At 49.5% G+C, this 15372-nt stretch overlaps 2 protein-coding genes across 2 annotated transcripts in view; one reads left to right on the top strand and one right to left on the bottom strand.

The window, feature by feature from the left end:
* The window catches only part of LOC140263881 (rho GTPase-activating protein 32-like), a 79451-nt gene extending 73732 nt beyond the window's left edge, over positions 1-5719 (bottom strand). Inside the window, exons 1-5 of the mRNA XM_072359194.1 lie at positions 5669-5719; positions 5398-5479; positions 4800-4943; positions 4263-4365; positions 3970-4102 (exon numbers count right to left, since the gene is read on the bottom strand). Coding sequence (XP_072215295.1) covers positions 3970-4102; positions 4263-4365; positions 4800-4943; positions 5398-5479; positions 5669-5719 — 513 coding nt within the window. The remainder of the gene's footprint in view (positions 1-3969; positions 4103-4262; positions 4366-4799; positions 4944-5397; positions 5480-5668) is intronic.
* On the top strand, positions 385-2244 carry LOC140264375 (uncharacterized). Its single transcript, XM_072360108.1, has one exon. The coding sequence runs from the start codon at positions 745-747 to the stop codon at positions 2230-2232; it is 1488 nt and encodes a 495-aa protein (XP_072216209.1). The 5' UTR covers positions 385-744; the 3' UTR covers positions 2233-2244.
* Positions 5720-15372: the final 9653 nt, after the last annotated feature.

Raw genomic sequence — 15372 nt, 5'->3', positions numbered from 1 at the left:
AATAAACTGGTCGGATCAACATTTGAATGTTCTTCTTCTTAATCTCACGCCGGGCATAACATATCAAAAGAACCTTTGCCTCACTCCTAAATTGGAGCGAGACATTTTTTATTGGCGTAGTCGGCAGGATACTCGTCGTGAGAGTGTTGTCCTTCCAGTTTCTCTAAAAACTTTTCTGTCTTTTTCTCCTGGAGTTGCAAGGAGCGATTGTTTTGATAACTTAATTGGACGTGTGCACCTCTCCAGGAAGACCGCTCCACATTCTGAAACTTTCTTTCTTACGTGTATATCTCTCGGGGACGAATGAATTAATTTTGACTCTTTGCTTTTGTTTTACACGTGTGTGCCTCCCCGGGAAGACTATTTTGCATTGTGGTGGTTTTTAAGTATCTTGTGACGTACCTTTGGTTTTAAAGTTTTGTGTGTGCGCCTCTTGGGGAAGTGGTGTGTGCTTCTCCAAGAAGTTTATTGCTTTTGAGAAACTTAGAAGTTATTTCTAACTTTTGTTGCTTGAAGGTTGAAGTTTTTCGTTGTGGCTTGACAGGATAGCCAGGACCAATTGAGGTGTTTGCACTTTCTTTGGAAGTGTTGATTGAGTCGTTTGGTCTTTTGTGTAAAGGAGTGTTTTGAGCAGTTGTTGGTTTTGTTAAGTGTTTGCCTCTCTGAGGAGATAAGGAGTCTCCTCCTCCCTCAGTGTAGATTTCGTTGCCTGTAGATTTTGTTGTGAGTAAAATTACATTTGATATGGAAGGTGAAAATATGTTGTTTGATATCCTTGAAAAGCACGCGTCTCGGCCATCGTCATCAGGGATGGACTGGGCACGTGAAAATTGGTATAACTTGCAGGCTGTTTCTGACCGTATTTGTGTTTTACAACATGGGGCTCGTACCCGAGCCGGGAAAGGCAAATCATTTATTTGTGCAGTGCTCGGTGCTGCTTTAAAAGCAGCTGTGGAGTTCCGAGATCAGCAGTTTGAGGCGGAAAACCGGACTATACAGTCGTTACAAGAAACAGTTAAAACAACCCAGGAACTCGTGAAAGCCTTGCAAAACCAAATTGGAAATCTAGAAGTACAATTGGAAAGAGAGAGACATAATTCGGCCTTGTTACAAATGGCTTTTAAGGAAATTTTAACATATAAAGATACGGGTGACACTGATTTTCATGGTACACCACAAGAAAAACTGTATCCTCAGGAAGAACTAAAAGAAGCGAAAGAAAATTTTAATAAGTTTGAAACCCCAATAGCCCCTCTGCGCCCTCTAATAAAAACAGAATATACCTTTGATAATGGAGAGGATCTGGATCCTCAAATGAATGTTAAAGAAATTCCCTTTTCTGCCACTGAATTAGCTAAACTGAAAAAAGATTTTAGCCGCTCTCCAAGGGAATCAGAAACAGAATATGTATGGAGAGTCAGCTTAACTGGTGGAGACCAAATAATGTTAACCGAAAAGGAGGCTGAGGGTTATTGGGGGCCAGGAGTATTTTTGACTACTGGTAATAACCGTGCTCCCTGGTCCCTAACACAGAGGGCTGCTTACTGGGCTGGTGGTCTCAACCCTTTAGAAAGGGGAGACCCTCTTGCTATTAATGGGACAGTGGATCAACTGGTTGAAAGTGTCCAAAAGGCTGCCTGTCTGCAAATGATGTACGACAGGAAATTGCAGCCACGGCACGAATCTCCCATGATGATGCCTGTGGATCCTGAAAGGATGACTCCTTTAATTAGGGGGCTTCCAGAATCGCTGAAACCCATAGGTATACAGTTACAAGGTAAAATACAAGCCATGTCCCAGGGAGAGAGAGCTCGAACTGTTTTAGAAGGAGCTGGTACTTCAGGCTCTTTACAGTCTGGTTTTAAGGTATGGACATGGGGGGAGGTTGCCCAAGAGTTGATTAATTATGAAAGGAAATTTGGGCCCGTGGCTTCTACCAGTAAATTTGAGCCAAAGGGAGTAAGGCTTGCAGCAGCCACCCTTGCTCCTAGGCCACCTAGCCCGAAACTTAATAGAATGGAAAAGGTTTCATTGCCAGTAAGAACAGGTAGGCGAAACATTGCTCACAAACGTAATAGACTGTGGACCCTGGGCCTGCAAAAGGGTATTCCTCGAGATCTAATGAATGGACTATCAACAGATAGGCTCGAGATGCTGGTGACCAGTTGGCCGACTAAACTTGAGACCCCAGTTCCTAGTGTCCCCCCCCACAGTTACAGAAGAGATACCTGAGAAATTGGGAAACTAATTCCTTCACCCTCCTCAAGTGAGCTAGGGGAGGGGGTGGGGGGGAAGGGTGGATGTTTGTTAGAAAGCTCACAACAAAAGGAGAAGATTCTCCATTTAACACCTTCTGTCCCAAGGCCTCACCACTCCTACCAGCTACCCCTGTGAGTCACAATACAGTTAAACTGATAAACTAGGGAAACACTGGCCAGCCTGTGTCAATTGACTCAGCTAACCTGAGGACAATTCCCCTAACATTAATGAAATACCTTAACAAGAATCCTTGGAAGGCTAAGGACACCCCTAAACAAGGAATGTAAAACATATTCTCACCGAATTGTTCCCTCGTTTTTTTTAATTGTATTAACAAAGCCCCAAAAGGGCAAGTTGTTGTCTTGTTTTATTTTTCAGAAGATTCCCGTGGGACACTGACTGAACAGAATGGCTTATAGCTGATTTTAACCATTTGTGTTTTGTGACAGAAAAATTGAAGATGTGATCATGCTAGAAGCAATAATATTATGTTTTGGTTTGTTGTGGGTTGTGATTGATATCAGTCCTTGGATCTGTTAAAACTTCACAATTTGGTTCAGATTTTTGTTTTTTCAGATCATCCTGGCTTTCTGGTACTTCCTGCACAGTGGTATAATTCCTTCTGACCCCTTCTTTCACCCCTTTTGGTTAAACTGATTGTGATTTGCATGTAACTCCTCCATGGTGTTTCCAAATTATTAACGAATTGGGAAGTGAGCAATGGGACTCATCTAATATCTTTTAGATGTAATCACAAAAGTAAAATTTATCATAAAACCCTTTGCACTGATGCTTTTCAGTAACACATCAGTTCAGGAGTTCCATCCAAAACACAGTTGTTGGAAAGTGTCTGAGTTTTGACAAGAGATGTGTATGTTTCTGGGATTACTTTTATGATTTGTGTTGTCGCAACTCTACTGTTTCTTCCATGTATGATACCATGTTTATCTATTGTGTGTTGTCGCAACTCTACTGTTTCTTCCATGTATGATACCATGTTTTGTTCAACTTATTCAACATGTTGTATCTTCTATGTATTTTGTAACCTCATCAAGTGATGAGAAAGTCGAGCACATCCGTGCAACATTTGTAACCAAGCAGGAAAAATCCTTTGTAATGATTGCATGAAACATTTTAATTCCCCTGCCCTCTCCTTTTTCCCTCATGCTTACTATCTTTCTCTCACCATCCTGGATCAGCAGTGGTCCATTTTTTAAGCAAACTTTGAGTCACGGGGTGGTGTAAGAGGCCATGCTTTTTACATTACTGTCTCAAAGTTTGCTGAAATGGACAAGTTCAGGCAAATCCTGGCCAAGGTTCCAGGACTGCCTTTGTACGTGCTCCAGGACGCTGCTGCTTCCAGGAGGTGACTATTCCCCGCTTTAACGTAATTCTTGCTCTTTTCTACCTTTTTCTATCGCCTACTTTCCCTTCCCCATCACCCTAATTTTGGCATTCACCGCTCTCCCTTCCCCATCCTCTCAATTGTCTATTATTTCTAATAAACTGGTCGGATCAACATTTGAATGTTCTTCTTCTTAATCTCACGCCGGGCATAACATATCAAAAGAACCTTTGCCTCACTCCTAAATTGGAGCGAGACAGCACCGAGGCAGACTTGATGCCTTCCAAGAGGCATCAGGGGAACACCGCAGCATGCAGCCTGTGTCATCCAAGGCCAAGCAGTGCAAGGCATTGCCCTGTGCTTACCGAGAACTTGTCATACAGCTGCTCGGTCACAAGAGGGTTCGGGAGCTCCCTGAAGTACATCTTGCATACGGAGCTCACGCTGTGAATGTCACGGACGCTGAGCTCAGGAACCTGCTCTGAATCAAATTCATGGCTGCAGAGAAGGACACAGAATTGCGCAGAGGGCTTTGAGAAAGACGAAAACAAGTCCAAAGCCACACCAAGTACAGTCAAGAAAAGGAAGGGCTTCCTCTGAACGCCCGCAGCATGGCACGTGCCCCTACTGACAGCTGTGTCAGTCACAGCACTCTTACCGTAGTCGCTGGATCTTGGACGTGACGCCGGACAGGCGGTAGATCCCCCGCACCACGCCATGCTGCTCGATGAATTCAGAGCAGCTCTGCAGGACCTGGGGGACTACAGAACAAGAGACAGCTGTTAGCTGAGCTTCTTCCTCAAGTCCTGGTTCATGCCGTGCTCTTCTCACATCCCATCCACTAAGCCCAGCCAGGCTACCGCTTGCCTCCTCCTTAGAGGAGAAAGCTGGCAGAGACAGCTGTGAGGAAACTGCACAGAGATGTGTTCTTGGCTTTCCAGAAATGCCACCACCTATCAACAGCCTGGAGAAAGTAACTCTGGCAAAGCCACAGACACTGCAAGTCCCATCACAGCTCCCTCAGGAATGGAGGAATCCAATCTCACCACCACAAGAGCTAGGAAAAGGATGCACTATGCTCTCTGTGGCCAGAAGCCTTCCTACGTTTTCAGGCTGAAACAACTGCTGGATATGATCTCCCTTGCATCTTCAGATGCCCAACAGAGGAATATCTCAGGAATGGGCTGTTCCTTACCATCACGGCCAGAGTGGAGAAGGTGCTCCCCCAGGTCACACCCAAACACCCCTTCCTTCTCCGGCTCCGGCTGCTCCGCTCTCCTGGGGCGCGCCTTCACCACCGAACGAAGGAAGGGTGGGAGCTTGCCCCGTTTCTTCGGCACTGCACAACAAAAGAAAGAAACCAGTTCATTTCAGGCTTGGATTGGTTGGACGAGCCCGAGCGTAACGCATTTGACAGAGCACGGAACAATGGGAAGAACATTCCCAACCAGGACATGCAGGAACGGATTTTCCCTGTCCCTGCAAGTGCCCAGGGCCAGGTCAGAAGGGGCCCTGGACAGCCTGCTCTCGTCTCCTGCTAAATGCACAGACAGGCTGGCGATCCTGAGGATCCTTTAGGCTCCTTCCAATCCCAAGCCATTCCAGGAGGATTCTGTGACTTCCCCAAGCCCAATAAGAAACACAGTGGGATTGGGCCAGATCTCTGCGTGTTTCCATGGAGCTTAATGCAGTCCTCTTGCTAATCTTGCTCAACTCGGGCATTACCAAAACCCCTGAAAGCCACGCTCTGGCCTCATTTTACTAACCCGCAGTATCAAATGTAACATGTGTACCTGGCTTTGGCAATGAATTGATGAGGGACTCTGGAACCTTTCCGCTAATGAGTTCCACACACTCACTAGGGAAAGATCCAACCTGTAACAAGAACAAAAAGACAGCTGGGCATTAGCCCGAGCCCAGAGCCAAAGGGAAGGTCCTCTGACACCGACACAGGGCAACTGTTTGCGTCCAGAAGCCATCCTGTGCAGGCAGAGCAGCTCCAACCTGAGATTCCTGACTCTACTGAAGTTGTGCTGTGCTCTCGTGTTGGAAGCATGTGCCTACCTGAAAGCCACGCTTGCCTCTCCACCAGGGGCTCAGCTCCTTTGGTGGCATAGCAATAATGCACACCATGTCTCCCACCTGCAAGAGATTGAAACGTCAACCCCAGCTTCAGCACAGCTGTGAGGAAAACACAGCTCAAATAACTGCCTTCTTCTGCACTGCAGAATAGCCTAAAGCTTGACAGCAATTGCACCAATGCAGTCCCCAAGGCATTTTCCTTTCTAAAACTGAACTTTGAGGGACAAGAGTTACACAACATACACAAGACAGCCGTGCACTAGGAAATGGCTCTCAAAAGCAGCAGGCTCTATGACAAAGCCTATGCAGGAGCTCCAGTTTAACCACGGGCATCAGTTAGCAGGGCTTTCTGAACACATCTGCACACTTCACACCCGGTCTGCTGTTTGTCAGAGACCAGGCTCCCATACTGGGCGGGATCTGCTTGATCACGAGGTTCAAATGCCCAATCCAACCATATTGGAGAGATGGCTCAACTCCTCCCGACCCAGCACAAGTCTAAGCTGGAACCAAACCTTCCAAGCTTCACCTCACCAGACATTCTGAAGGTGTCTGAGAAGATTCCTGAGCCGTTCACACCCTAGACTACTCTCCCGTGCACGACACCAAGGAACGCCTGGAACTGCTTACCTCCAGGGAGACTTCATCCGGCCCCTGCGCGACGTAGCGCTTAATAACATGGGCTGCCGCAATTGCTGGAACGTTGAGAGAGGACTCCGCACGCACCAGCTGCGGCTTCCACATGTTATCAGCCTGCAAAACAGAGCACAGGCCGTGGTCAGGAGCTGAGGACAAACCAGGAGGATTTCAAGGGGAGGAGCACATCTGCAGAGAAAGCTGCAGGAAATGCGCTCCGTCCTGATCAGGAGCACTTCAGAAGGAGCTGCACGTCTCATGACAGTCGTTTCTCTTCCTGCTGTGCAGCGGGATTGCCAGGCCATGCAAAAATGCATCTCCCTCTACACAGACTAATCAGCAATGGCACTGGCGCAGACAGGCGGCCTGGCCCCCTTTGGCCCACTCTTTCCTGCAGGAGACTACATCTGCAGCTCCCTCTGCTGGCTCAACACAGGGAAGAAAGACAAGCCAGAGCTTCATACTCTACCTCCGTCGCTGCCACCTCAGGCTCACGTCTGATCTTGCTGCACTCAAGGCCCATCACACCAGGTGTGACAAGCTGGAACAGAGCAGAAACACACTTCTGTTATCTCGATTCACACAGCACAGGATGGAGAGACTTCTTCAGAACTACCCTTGCATACCCTGCGGCATAGGCAGGTGTTCGAGAAACTACCCCTTGCTTCAGTCTATTCCAACGTGACAGCTTCTTAGGCAGCGTTGTGCCAAGTTGCTATCCCTCTGCCAGCAGATGGGGACTCTGGCACAGAGCAGCAGATGCATTTGCGCAGAGCGCTCTGACAGTGTGACAGCAGGGCATTAGACAGCACCCTTCTGAGGGCTGAGCTGGAGGGCAGTGAAGAAACCCACAGAATGCAAAACAACAAGGTGGGACAAAACATGGCACGTACCTGGCAACAAGATCACCTCAGGCTACCTGCAGCAGTTCCTGGTCACTCTGCTCAGATCTTATGAGAGCAAAAGCTGCACCAAGGCAGTGGGCAGAGGGTGGGCAGAGGAGAGAGAAAGAGCAGGTCAGTGAGCAGGGCTAAGACAGCCATGGCAGAACGCACACAGCACAACCGTCCCATCCACTTGCTGCAAGACATGCTGAGTCTCAGGCTACGGGATGCCTGTCTGCCCAGCAACATGACGACGCATCCACAATTGAGCACAGAAGACGACGGAAGAAGCATGGGACGGGTGCCACCTTTACGGACACCCCCTTTGGAATGTGTCTACCGGGGGAAAATTACGTCTGATGCTCAAGAGTAAGCAATACGGTGCTGGGAGCTCCGACAGCCAGCACTTCTCAACACCTCGCTGCCCACCCGTCCATCCCACGCTGGCTCAGCTTACCTACAGGATGCTGCGCACGATGGTACTCAAACAAAGGCACTAAAGGCACAAGAACAACAAGAAAACCAACCACTCCGAACTCCTACTCGCCCACAAAGGAACACAGAACGCATCGCCCCTCCCCTCATGCCAGCCGCTTATGACATCACCAACAGCCACCAGCCTGGTCCACCATGACCCCCCACAAGGGGGGGAGGCAAGACCACGTGGTCACATCAGATTCCAACACGGCACCACAACATTCCAGAACTCACTGTGGGGTTGGAATTCTATCCTGGTGTGGCAGCGCAATGGGAGGTGTTTGGGCACAGCTGAAGTGCTGACAGACATCGCAGGTTTCCAAAGGAGGGTGCCAGATTCACTCTCAGCATTCTTTTGCAAAGCTCTTTGGGATGCTTCAAGCCGATTTCACTGCCTAGGTCATTTCTAGAAAGTCCAGCTGACAAATGCTCACTTTGTCTGGGTAACGCCTCTATGCATCATGAATGAAAAGTAAAATTAAATGGGCACGCCACCCTGTGACACTTACCTCTCTGCTCTTCTTGTCAGCCAGACACCTAAGATGAGCATTACGGGTCACTGCTCCTGACTGAAGATTCACCCAAGTCTGTGTTCCACTCTGCTCCATCTCAGGGTCTAAAAGAAACACAGACAGAGATGATCCTTTGCGCAAATGAAAGCGCAGGCTGCACGCCTGTTCTCTTTAGCAAGAAATACTACTTGAGAATCCACAGATAGTTTTTGGTAGTACTTGAATCCTCATTTGGGGCTGGAGCTCAAGAGGTCAGCACATCAGAAATAACACAATGTGCAACTGGAAGACGTGTCTCAAAGCCCAGAAAATCCCAACTCTCTAACCTTGGCGCAACTCACCAACCAAGAGCCAGGCCTTGACAACTTGGCTGATCTGAGCATGCGGGGAGGTTCCACACATTGGACCAGAAGTGTCCATTTCCACTGCAGCTCCATGTAGAGAATACCACCAATCAGCAGCAGGCGTGAATGCAGTCTTTCACAAGCTGCACAACGAGTCTGTTCTTAACATGGGGGAAAAAAAAACAACAACAAAAAAAAACCAAAAAAAAAAACACACACACCCAAAGATTCCTGACCAAAAAATGTGGGAGTTAATAATGACCAAAGAGGTTCCTGTTCCTCGGCCTAATCCTCTCACCCCAACTCCTGGGTGATGCCCACAGGCTTCAAGTCAGGTTGCAAATCCATTGGACTCCTGTCACAGAACTATACCAGAAAGGATGTCACACATGTGACACTTACATACATTTTGCACCAGAAACAGTGCTGCCAGCAGGAGCGGAGAGGTGATTGTCCCCCTGCACTCAGCACTGGTGAGGCCGCAAATTGAGTTCTGTTTCCAGTTTTGGACCCTCACTGCAAGAAAGACACTGAGGCTTTGGAACATGTTCAAAGAAGGCCAACAAAGCTGGTGAGGTCTCTGGAGCACAATGGGGCCATATGAGGAGAGGCTGCAGGAGCTGGGAATGCTCAGCCTGGAGAAGAGCTGTCTCAGGTGAGACCTTCTTGCTCTCTGTAACTTCTTGAAGGGAGGTTGTATTGAGCTGGGGGTTGGCCTCTTCTCTCGTGTCGTTATTGATAGGACTACAGGGAATGGGTTCAAGCTGCAGCAGGGGAGATTCAGGCTGGACATTAGGAAATATTCTTCTCAGAAAGGGTGGCCAGGCTCTGGAATGGACTGCCCAGGGAGGTGGTGGAGTCACTGATGCTGGGGGTGTTCAAGGAACAACTGGATGTTGTGTTGAGGGACATGGTTTAGTGGGAGCTATTGGAAATAGGAGAACGGTTGGACTGGATGATCTTTTAGGTCTTCACCAACCCTGGTGATTCTATGCTTCTATGATTCATATGCTAAGAAGCAAGTAGAGGCTCTTTTGTTAAATCTTTCAATAGAGAGAAGAGTTTATACCTGCTTCTCCCGACAACAGAAACACGGTACCAGCTTTCCAAGCCCACCCGCCATACAGCAGGCGGACAACGCACACGTAAAGGAGCACGCACATCGCCTCTGGCATAACTCGAGCCCACAACCCACCTGCAGATCTCTGTGGATTTCTTGCGTTTTACACCGATGCAGCCTCGCTACAGCTCCATGGGTGTCACACCAGGCCCTCAGGACCTCTTTCTCCACAAACCCCACCGGCAGGCCTTGGTCCATGAGGATTGCCACCTGCCCTCCTGAGCAAAAACAAGCACTAAGAATGAGAGCAAAGCGCAGGATTTGCCCTAGCCTGGACCAGGCCCCAGTCCTACCAGACAGACCCTGGGATGAAAATGGCTCCACAAATCCCAGATGGACACCAGCAAACAAGAAGTTGATCGGATCCAGTCCCAAGCAAGCACCTAGCCTCCCCAGGAAACTCTTTGCCGTCAGCTCCGTCATCGCCTTTCCTTTCCTTCTCACCTCAATCCCAAAGTGGTTTCCACATCTGCCAGCACGTGTTACCTCCCACCTTCTCATCACACAGTGTTTCAACAGCACCAAACTTGTTTCTGGGGCCCTCCTTCACCTCACTGTGCTAACACTCATGATTCAAATTACACAGAAATCCTAGCAGAAGTTCACGGTGAGAACTGCGCCTAACATTCCTCCTTCCACAAGCAAACAGGCCCAACACATGGTCGTAAAAATGCTTTCATCAAAAAGAAGCAGAGATGGCACGGCACAGGACAGACGTACTCGGTGTGCACATTTGAAGCCATCTAAGAACCTAGTCGTTCTTCCTCCAAGACCCCTGACTTCTGTTAAAAGCTGAACGGAATACCTGTTTCCATCAGCTGCCACCATCCCAAACAGCCAGCCTTCTTGCAATCACCTGATCCAAACATCCCTTTTGCTCTACACTTGATTCCTGCAAGAGAGATGGGAGCTCGGCACGCACACCATCCTTCCAACACCCCATCCCAGCAGCAAGGGATCACAGCACTAACACAGCCGAAACAAAAAGGGTTTGTGAGTTTCCTGTTAGCACTCAGTGTGAACAAATCTACCACTGAGCAACACCGTGAGCCCCCACTCACCTCAGCACAGGTCAACCTGTAACCCCAGCCTTCCCCTATCCATGTGCACACTCACACCCGTGCACCACCCTGCCTGCTTTGCACACGCCCATGTACGCACTGCATCTTGTGCCCCCCTTTGCATTCACAGATGTGTGCAAACCTTCCCTGGGAGCACCTACGTGCCTACACCTACCACAAACATCCCTTTGTGTGCACCCGTGTGCAACCCAACTCCTCAGCACACGCACGCACTTGTGCCACCCTGTCCACGCACTCACCACGTGCCCTCCAGCATCACTGCTGCCTCCTTCGGTACCGTACCCATAGATGCTTCAGAGATCATTAGCAGGGATTTCCTTCCTCCCCTCAGCAGCTGCTCCTGCACTCACCTTCATTCCTACTGAGATACCGTCCGCTTCCAGCACCAGCTGACCTGCAAGAGAGAAAAAGGAAAGGTGGGATTCATGCAAACTCAGAAGCCCAAGGCTGCATCACCACCACGTATGGCAGCCTCGGGAAGTCAGCTGCAACAACAGCCTTTGTCAGAATGGAAACAGGCACCGTCTATTAAGTGTGACCTCCAAAGTCATTGCCACCATCAGAAATAGGCACGGAAATCGCTCACTTCACTGCAGGTGGTTACCTCCAAATTCTTTTGCTTTTGGGAAAATGTGGACGCGGAATTGAAGGACACCAGAAAAGTGACATCTACTTCCCTGGAGGTGGTTAAGCTGGGAAGCAGGACTTGAGCAAGAAAAGCTTCTCAGCTCCCTGTAAGGCACTAAGTGATGGGGTGATCTCCCATAACTGCAGAAATCCTGACCTCTGCCACAGGTGGGTCAGTGACACAAAAGCTGTGTCCTTGGTTCTCAGCCTTACCTTCTCATGCTGTTCATCTTGCTGTGCAGCTCCTGCTCTCAATAGTCTTCTTATGCTCCCACGGGACAGGTAGAAAATGAAGACACAGCCCCTGCCACCAAGGTCAGCTCTGCAGCACACATGACCTGAGGAGCACTTGGCTACTCATGCAAACTGCGCAGTGTAAGGAAGATTGCTGCATGTTGCGCTTCTTCTTCTCCTGGCTCAGAAATTAATTTTCCTACGTAGAAAATGGGAAAAGAAAAATAAATAAATAAATAAATAAATAAAGCAAAAGCCTGACACAAAGCAGACGTGCTTGTTACTATGGAATTCTGCAGGGCAAGGGATTTGCCCTCTAGATGAAGAAGCTGACTGCAGAAGACTAAGAACAGCCATGATCACATTGAGAACTTGTGGGTAAAATTAGGGACTAAACCAATCATGGGCTTCTGCATCTGAGGGTCTGCACCAGGCCACCTGGCCCAGGGAGCCTGTTGACGGGCCCTGCTTACTGCAGCTCTTAGAAGCACCGTGCTCACTGATTTTCAACTTGATGGGGGATTCCAGTCAGGCTGGGAAATCAGCATGGCTGGCTGCCAGCTATCTGAGAGACTGCTGGAGTGCACTGAGAAGAACTTTGTGGCCCAAGCATTGAGCACATCAAGCAGAGGGGAAGCATTACTGGACATGGTGCACGCCAAGGGCTAAGACTGGAGGTGGTCAGGGCTGTAGTGACCATGCCCTCCTAGAGTTCCTCATCTCAAGGAATGCGGGCCTGGCAAAAAGCAAAGTCGGGACCCTGAGCTTCAGCAGAGTCAGCTGCAGGCTGTTCAAAGAATTACTGGACAAGAGCCACTGGAAAACTGTTGTGAGGGGCAAAGGAATGGAAAAGAGATGGTCACTTGCTCAGAAAAACTTTCTCAGAGATGGAGCTCTGAGCTTCATCCCGACCACATGAAATCCAGCAGAGAAGGCAGGAAAGCAGCATGGCTGAACCTGCTGCTTACAGGGAGCAACAAGAAGGAAATGGAGAAACAGCAGAAACGGAGACATGCAGCCTGCTCACTTTGGTGGCCTTCTACAGTGGAGTGACAGCATCAGTGGGGAAAGGAAAAGCAACTGACATCACTCAGCCAGACTTCTGCAAGGCCTTCAGTGTTGAGCGAGTTTCCTGAGAGCACTCAACGTGAACAAATCTACCACTGAGCAACACCGTGAGCCCCCACTCACCACAGCAGAGGTCAACCTGCACCCCAGCCTTCCTCCAATCCACATGCACACGCACACACGTGCGCCACTCTGCCCCTTTTTGAACACCCACGTGCACGCGCCGCATCGTGTGTCCTCATTTGCATTCACAGACGTGTGCAAACCATCCCTGGGAACGCGTATGTGCCAACAACTGCCAGAAAACATCCCTTTGTGTGCACCTGTGTGCAACCCAACTCCTCAGCACACCCCTGTGCAAGCACACATTTTTGCCACTGCGTCCATGCACTGTCCGTGTGCTCACACACACTCACGCGTCCACATCCCCTAGTGCAGCCCTGTGTGCACACACACAGACACATGTGTAACCCCTTCCTTTCACTCCCAAAGTGCACGCACACACCGGTACCACAATGTCCTTGTGCAACTCCAACACTCTGCACACCCCTGTGCACGCACATGTATGTGCATGCTCATCCTTGCACACATACCCACTGACCTACACACACCTGAGCAACCCCACTGCTTTGGACGCTCATGAACACAAATGTGTGCAACACCATCCGTGCACAAATCCACACACACACACAAACACACAACTCATGGAACTCCACTGCTTTCAGCCATCCTGTGCACACTCACGTGTGTCATGCACTGATTTTCCAGCCAGTCCTTGTGGGCTCTCTTACTTAGGACGGGAGTGCAAGGGAGCAGCCAGAAGCTGTTTGCATTCCCTGCTGACTCCTGGGCAGGTTTGTTGGCAATGGTTGGGTTGCTTTGCTTCTCCTTGGGAGGTGGGAAGGAGCTTTGGGTTGGAGGCACATCCCGTGCCAGAGCATCCCGATGGCACACGTGGGATCAGCAGGTCTGTCAGAGAAGTGGATGAGGTTGCACGCCAAGCTGCAGCAGAGGTCCCAGCACAGCTCTGCACCACGCTCTGCCACGCTGGGCAGCTTGTTCCTGGCTCAGCAGTGCCATCAGACAAGGAGCAGGGAAGGAAATCAAGGATGGGGGTACCATCAAACACAGTTCATGCATGCCTGTGCAGACCCGCAGACCCAGAGCTTGAGGGTTGTTTCTGCTTTTGTAGCATTTGTGTGCTGTAGCTGAGCAAAAGGTTCTGCTGCTTGATTCTTCTTCTGCAAGAGCCGCCTACCGGTAAATGGCTTTGGGGATGGAGGATGTGACAGAAAGCATTTGTCTCCACGACAGCGTAGTTACACTTGGTCTAGAGAGTGAGAGAGGCAGGCAGTACTGCCTGATGTTGGTCAGGGTGAGCTCCTCCTGCAGCAGCGTGATGATGGCAGGGCTGGAGACAATCTGCAGGGCCAGCTTGTAGGTGGGAGCTGGGAATGGACACGGCAGGAGGACAGAGGTGTTAGGGAGCAGCCAAGGCAGCGAAGAGCATCAGGGGCCCTGAAAAGCATCACAAAGCCACAGACAGGAAGCTTGGGGTTTTCATGAGCAGCATCCAGGATGCTAGAGACTATTTGCTCCCCTACAAAACGGTAACAGAGCTCTCGCTGATGCAAGCTGAGCTGCCTTGCTGTTTCTTGCATTCATCCCGGTCAATGTGAATGAAGACTCGGAACACAGTCAAGGTGTTGTCTGAGCACCAGAGTGCCTTTATTCAGCCAGAGAAAGGAGGATGGGAGAGGTCCGGGGAAAGATAGGATTCATCCTCTGTTGTTGAGGAGAGAGTGGCTCAGAGCTCGTGTTGCTGCCTGGTCTCTGGGACTGGAGGCCTGACTCCAAGTCCCCCTCCAAGAGGCTCGGCTTCTCCTCAGTGACACTGCCTTGGTCCTGCTTGGAGGTGCCGCTGTCGGGGCACTCGGGCTGTCTTTGGGCTGGGCTGCAGTACAAAGGCACCGCACAGGTTACCCATAGAGAATTTCATATGGGCTTCATCCTTCCTTGGTTGGGGTTTACTTTGAATTCTCACAAGTGCCAGAGGCAGTGCTTGCAACCATGGAATCCCAGCCTCTTGGCCAACTTTTAGTATTTGCAGCTTAGATAAATGGTTCCTCTTTTCCACCTGGCCACCTGACTGTGGCCTGTAAGTTGTATGCAACTGCCAGTTGATTCCCAATAAAGTACTGATTTGTTGAACCACTTTAGCAATAAAATGGGGGCCTCAATCTGAAGAGATTGTTCCTGGCACCCAGAACCTTGGAATTATTTCCTGTCACAAAACTTTTGTTTCTTCCCTGCCCTGGTTAGTCCAGCACGGGTATGCCTCAGGCCATCCTGAAAAGGCATCTGTTAAAACTAACATGTATCTGTACCCCCCTTTTCTTGGGAGCTCTGAGAAATCTACCTGCCATTCTTGTCCTGGATAATTTATCTCCCTATTTGCCCTAACTGAACTTTGTGGCCTGTGTTAGGATTATTTGGTAAACAAACTTCACCTTGCTGGGTCACTTGTCTAATGGCAGTATACAAATTTCGGGTGACCACTGGTTGAACAAGATATTTATGTAATGCTTCTGCTCCCCAGTGAGTTTTCCTATCTTCAGTCACCACAGCCCATCATATGGCTGCTGTAATAATTACTTTCCCTAGTGGTGGAAAGGTCCATCCTTCCTCTTTTACCTGCCCTT

Source organism: Excalfactoria chinensis, chromosome Z, assembly GCF_039878825.1.
Source record: "Excalfactoria chinensis isolate bCotChi1 chromosome Z, bCotChi1.hap2, whole genome shotgun sequence".
Classification (NCBI taxonomy): domain Eukaryota; kingdom Metazoa; phylum Chordata; class Aves; order Galliformes; family Phasianidae; genus Excalfactoria; species Excalfactoria chinensis.
The sequence above is the reverse complement of the archived record's forward strand: the minus strand, read 5'-3'. Positions and strand labels throughout refer to the sequence as shown.